This window comes from Notothenia coriiceps, unplaced genomic scaffold, assembly GCF_000735185.1.
Source record: "Notothenia coriiceps isolate Sejong01 unplaced genomic scaffold, NC01 NC01_scaffold00029149, whole genome shotgun sequence".
NCBI classification, from domain to species: Eukaryota; Metazoa; Chordata; class Actinopteri; order Perciformes; family Nototheniidae; genus Notothenia; species Notothenia coriiceps.
Genome location: NW_011361850.1, coordinates 1 through 6,152, shown reverse-complemented (window position 1 = coordinate 6,152; position 6,152 = coordinate 1). Strand labels below are relative to the sequence as shown.

Genomic DNA, 6,152 nt, shown 5'->3' with positions numbered 1-6,152 from the left:
ACTACTAACTACTACTACTACGACACACACACACACACACACACACACACACACACACACACACACACACACACACACACACACACACACACACACACACACACACACACACACGTCTTGTAGCCAGGTAATTGCAGTGTTCGACGACGGCGCGGAGAAGATGTGATTAAAATTCAATAATGTCATCTGTTTCGCCTCTCAATCACATCCATTGTCTGGTTGGTTTCTCAGCTCGGTGACGCAAAGCAACAACACCGTCGCCCCGAATGAGAGTTAATAAGTTCAGGCTTTAAATAAGAGGAAATTAGCAGATTGACAGTGGCTTGTTCACAAGGTGCCTCTGAGTGATATCTTCGCTCCACAGGGTTTCAAGAGGAGAGTTCATTGTTACAACAAGAGAAGGCTGATAAAGAGCTGATTTCAGGTCATAAAAATACAATTTTAAATGTTGCAAGGTCAGCCTTGCTGTGGCATTTTACTTACATTGAGTGTAAAACTACAATAAATCGGTGATCAACCTGCCATCTGCAAATGCTTTAGGCTTCAGATCAACACTTTACTGCAGGTCCGAAAAGTTAAAAAGGGAGCATTTTCGTAGCTTCATCTAAAAAAGGTGTTTAACTTTGTTACAATAAAAGATAGAGCTAACCAAGATAGAGCTTTGATTTAGCAGTACACTCCTATAACACTGAAGGACTCATGATTGACACCGGTTAAATTCGATAAAAGATATTATAAGAATGACTTATTCTGCTCATTTATCTATTCCTTGTCAGAACCTGGGGCCTACTTTACCCACAATGCAACTTGGACGCCAAAACTTTGGTCTGAGAGTCGAGAGTGCGTCTAGTAGACATAGATCTGATAAGTATAATGTGTAAAATCAATAGAGTTCCCATATAATGATGAAGTATTCTCTTTTGTACGAATGGCCAAGCCATTTTTATTTGTAATTTATATCTTAGACAGGAAGTGGCCTCACAATGGCCTTATACGCCCAAAGGTAAACAAAGAGATCAGAATTTGGGCTACAACAAACACTTTTAGCATCCCATTATAATTGACATGTGTTAGACACCCACCCTAACAGGAATACTGTAAGAGGAAACATAAATCTTTTTGTTTTAAAAATATTGAGACATGACCTTGATTTACTTTTTAGTAACAATGTTAATACATCACTGGCATTAAATAGTCTAAAAATTAAAATTAAATGATTTATCGCAATTATTTCTGGGACAACATATCTTTCAAAAAAAGTAATCATCGTGACAGGCCTAGCATTGAACAGTGGCTGACCAAAAACCCAAATCAGATGAACCCCGGTGAAAACACACATCCCAAAGCCTTGCCTCCGTACAGCAATCCTGATCAGTAGCAGTGGAGCTTGGGGAGGAAAAAAGGGGGACAAGGGGGCCGGTGTATAAATAGCTTTGGTGCCCAGTTGCATAGCAACCGATGCCATCTTGCCGAGGTGTAACGCCCCCTACCACGCCCCTTGTCCTGACTGTTCTGTTCCATTTTCCTCCCTCTGCAGTGTGCCTCGCCATCAAATGCAGCCTTGCAGATGTGAGTGCGGCCCTGTGTGAGATTTAAAGAGCTGGCCTGTCCATCAGACGCGCCAACAGATGAGTTCAGTGGCACCACTCTCATTTGTAACGAGAAAAAAAGAGGTGTGGTGGGCACAAGTTGGACTATCATACTAGTGAAGTGTGTGTGTTTCTATCTACATATATCTACCTACCTACCTACCTACCTACCTACCTACCTACCTACCTACCTACCTACCTACCTACCTACCTACCTATCCATCTATCCATCTATCCATCCATCTATCAACCTACCTATCTATCCATCTATCTATCTATCTATCATGGCAGTGATTTGGTGAATCATCAGTGTCAGGCAGCAGAGTGGGAAATGTTTTACAAATGCTGCCTGTCAGGAGGGAGGAGACCGTCCCCCGGAGGTTTCAATCACCCCCCACCCCAAAACCCGCCCCACCCCGACTCCCTCCATCCCTCCATCTCTTCCATCAGAGGTGCTAATGAGCCCAGGAGAGGTGCGGATGGGTGGGGGGGAGAGAAAGGGAGCGCAAGACAGTGCAAATGAGGTGATCAAGTCATGCTGTGTGTGTGTGTGTGTGTGTGTGTGTGTGTGTGTGTGTGTGTGTGTGTGTGTGTGTGTGTGTGTGTGTGTGTGTGTGTGTGTGTGTGTGTGTGTGTGTGTATATATATATGCGTGTGTGTTTGGGTTGGGGCTATCCATCACAAATGACTGACGGAATGCTGCATGTTGGATTTAGTGATCCAATGTCACAATGATGCAAGTGCCAGGTAGTGACATGAGGGGTGTGGGTATGTGTGTGTGTGTGTGTGTGTGTGTGTGTGTGTGTGTGTGTGTGTGTGTGTGTGTCCTGTAGTGAGAAACAACCTGCCAACAAGGCTCTGCCTCACACCCTTCCATGGCGTCCGGGCTATCCCAATTTGATCTAATATTAGGATGTTTCTGCAGAGACCCGGCTCCACTACACACATCGTGAGCTTTGTGGCAGCCAGCAGTGAGAAAGGAGCTCTTTGAGGCACCCAGCGCACGGCCACGCCGAACACAGCAGTCACTTCTGGAAACCACTTGGCACACATCCCTGTTCCGAGCTGCATGCCGGGAGTCAATGTGTGTGAGAAGGCGGGGAGGATCTTAAGGTGCTACCTGAAGCATTTTCACAGCAGAACACTAATAGCTAATTTGACACTATATATTTAAAGGAGCAATAAAGGGAATTTGGAGCATGGCTATGATTCAGAGTCTGCCCCTCACATATAGAAAATGAATATTCAAATAACATTCCAATGAGGATTTCTGATCAAACACATATTTGACCAAAGCTCACTTTAATCTGACCTGAGAAGTCCTTAAAATGTTGAAATTGACCAATCAGAATAGAGTATTCATTTAAGCTGTGTAATAATCGTTGAATACTCAATACTTATTGGTCAATTTGGACATTACAAAGGTCGTTCATTCTCACTAACAGACCACTGCTAAGGAGAACAGACTGTTGCTAAGGAAGATCAAGGGACTGTGTGCAGCCAAATCAATCCGCAGAAAGAAGTTCGGTCAATTTAACATCAGCTGCAAACAAAGAACATTCGTTTTCTCAATCAGAAAACACAATGGAATACTTTTTGAAAAAAAGAAAAAAAAGCAAGGCAAAATAAAGAAGTTTAAAAGACAGAGCGCTAGACGTCAGAGAACTTAACTAAAGGAGACAGACATGAAGTAAACACCATTGGGAACAAGGTATTGGCTCTGGCAGAGTTTAAAGACATGAAAAAGAGAATGTGAACAGACTGACATTTACCGCTAATCTCGATCAGTGCTGCCATCATTTTAAGTAACGTCGCTGTTGCCGCAGTTCCATTTGTTGGCACGCAGTGGCCAGGACTACTTTATCGCGTCAGGATTGCAATGTTGTTAGTTTTTTCCTTTAACGACTGCCTCGCTGTGTTACTGTGGTTATTTTACTCCCAGTATCCATTATATTTGCAAGATAATGTAGTGCTTAATGTACAGTATTGATATGGACTATAACCACAAAGGCCAAGATAGAGTTACCTGACAAGAGGATTTTATTTCTCTATTTATCCTTCATCAGCCATGTAACACGGACAAAAGAGGCATCACCTTTCTTGGTCTGCTTGCCATGCACATCTATGGCTGCAAAAAGCAATATTATCAGGGGTACACATAACTTTCTCAGTGAGGTACTCAGAGTCAGTACCTGGAGTCAGTGTTTGATACTCCAACTTCTGGCTCCACTCAAAGTAATTTGATGAAGGGGGGGGGGGCTAGTGGAGTATTTCGTGACCACTGAGCGTGAATGTTGGGATCAGCTGTTTTAGCGTAGTTCTCCAGTGAAGGGGGGGAGTCTCCCTCCGCAGCCGGCTGGCGTAGTTTTGGCGCAATTCCACTGTACAGACCGACGTTAAAATGCGCTTTGTGACACAAGTGACGGTACGCATTTCAGATTGTTGCCGCCCATGCGTACCTGCCTACCAGTTGTGTGCACCCCTGAATATTATGCATGTTTGCTGCACACTGTTTTCCATTAAATCAGTGCCTACTGTACATGAAAATGAAAATATTCGGAAACAAGAAGGACGGTCTGCTAGTGTGGGGTTACAGACATGAACCGATAGTTGGTAGTGGAAATAATTCCGTAGAGGCTCTATGACTGTGATTAAGGTTGTTAGACACAGTTTAACATTTTGGAAAATCCTCTAGGGCACAATGTTTCTGTGCAATGGTTATTTTATGCAATGGCAACCAATTAGATTTTCTCAGTTAGGCATGCTTTAGGGAATTTCCTGCAGAGGAGGAAGATTCATCAGCGCATCCTGCTGATGTTGATGCTTGCACCATGCAGAGCTGTAAAGTCAAACATGCTGTAGAGTTCAGGGAGAAAGCAGATGTCTGGAAGTTTGAGGAACATCGGTAAACAAAGCCAGAAGAGCAGCAAAGTGGAGAGTCGGGACTTTGATGGACATTATATGGATCTAAGTAGTAATAAGCAGTCGATGAACAGAACTGATAGCCCCTAAATGGTCCCTTAACATCTTCTGACTCAACCAATGGAAACTAGAATTATCGCCCCACGTTGAATTCCTCTACAAATTACTGAAGTTATATCTTGCATCACATGTCTGTCCAATAGAGTCATAACTTTATCATTTACCCTATTAGATACTTGTGTGAAATTGTAATACTTAGAGTATGAAGACTTGAGTGATGTCCAAAAGACCTTTGAAGAGGAAAATATAATCAGTTCATCCTTGAGACCAAATGGACAATTGAGCCAGATTAGGAAGAAATCCCTCAGATATTGTGTTCACGGGAGATGAACGCTCAATCGACCCAAAAACTGAGGTTACTGGCATCCAAAAATTGTGTCAATTGAATGGATGGAAATGGAAGATTTTGCGATCCTTTTTTATTGCTTCACATGTACAGAGAAGACAAACTCAAATGTGGGAACTGCATTTAACCAAAAGTGGTTTGGGTAACCGGTTTGGTCCATTCTTGGACCTGAACCAACAACCCTCCAGTTCCCAAGCAAAGTGCCTACATATTGAGATCATTCTGGCTACATTATTGAATTACCTAGTGTGAATGCCGCTGACCGTGTCCTGAGCCAGAAGATCGGAGGCTGTATGGCTCGGCCCTGCTGCTTTGGACAACAGCAGAACAATCAGTCCTCTTGTCGGGAGATTGTTCCTGCTGTCGAAGACAAAGTCCCTGCAGAGAAATACCATCAGAAGATTAAAATACACATAGACCGTCAGTAAACAGTATGAATTAGTTCTCTGGATTTATAATTCATTCTCTTACAGTGGGGCAAAAAAGTATTTAGTCAGCCACCAATTGTGCAAGTTCTCCCACTTAAAAAGATGAGAGAGGCCTGTAATTTTCATCCTAGGTACAATTCAACTATGAGAGACAAAATGAGAAAAAAAAAAATTCCAGAAAATAACATTGTCTGATTTTTAAAGAATTTATTTGCAAATTATGGTGGAAAATAAGTATTTGGTCAATAACAAAAGTTCATCTCAATACTTTGTTATTTACCCTTTGTTGGCAATGACAGAGGTCAAACGTTTTATCTAAGTCTTCACAAGGTTTTTACATACTGTTGCTGATATTTTGGCCCATTCCCCCATGCAGATCTCCTCTAGAGCAGTGATGTTTTGGGGCTGTCGCTGGGCAACACGGACTTTCAACTCCCTCCAAAGATTTTCTATGGGGTTGAGATCTGGAGACTGGCTAGGCCACTCCAGGACCTTGAAATGCTTCTTACGAAGCCACTCCTTCGTTGCCCGGGCGGTGTGTTTGGGATCATTGTCATGCTGAAAGACCCAGCCACGTTTCATCTTCAATGCCTTTGCTGATGGAAGGAGGTTGTCACTCAAAATCTCACGATACATGGCCCCATTCATTCTTTCCTTTACACGGATCACTCGTCCTGGTCCCTTTGCAGAAAAACAGCCCCAAAGCATGATGTTTCCCATGTTTCACAGTAGGTATGGTGTTCTTTGGATGCAACTCAGCATTCTTTCTCCTCCAAACACGTCTAGTTGAGTTTTTACCAAAAAGTT

The 6,152-nt window shown here is 42.9% G+C and overlaps 1 protein-coding gene across 1 annotated transcript in view; it reads right to left on the bottom strand.

The window, feature by feature from the left end:
• The window catches only part of pdss2 (prenyl (decaprenyl) diphosphate synthase, subunit 2), a gene marked incomplete at its 5' end in the record, with an annotated part of 32,822 nt that extends 27,527 nt beyond the window's left edge, over positions 1-5,295 (bottom strand). Inside the window, one exon of the mRNA XM_010786350.1 lies at positions 5,161-5,295. Within this exon, the coding sequence (XP_010784652.1) occupies positions 5,161-5,295 (135 nt within the window). The remainder of the gene's footprint in view (positions 1-5,160) is intronic.
• Positions 5,296-6,152: the final 857 nt, after the last annotated feature.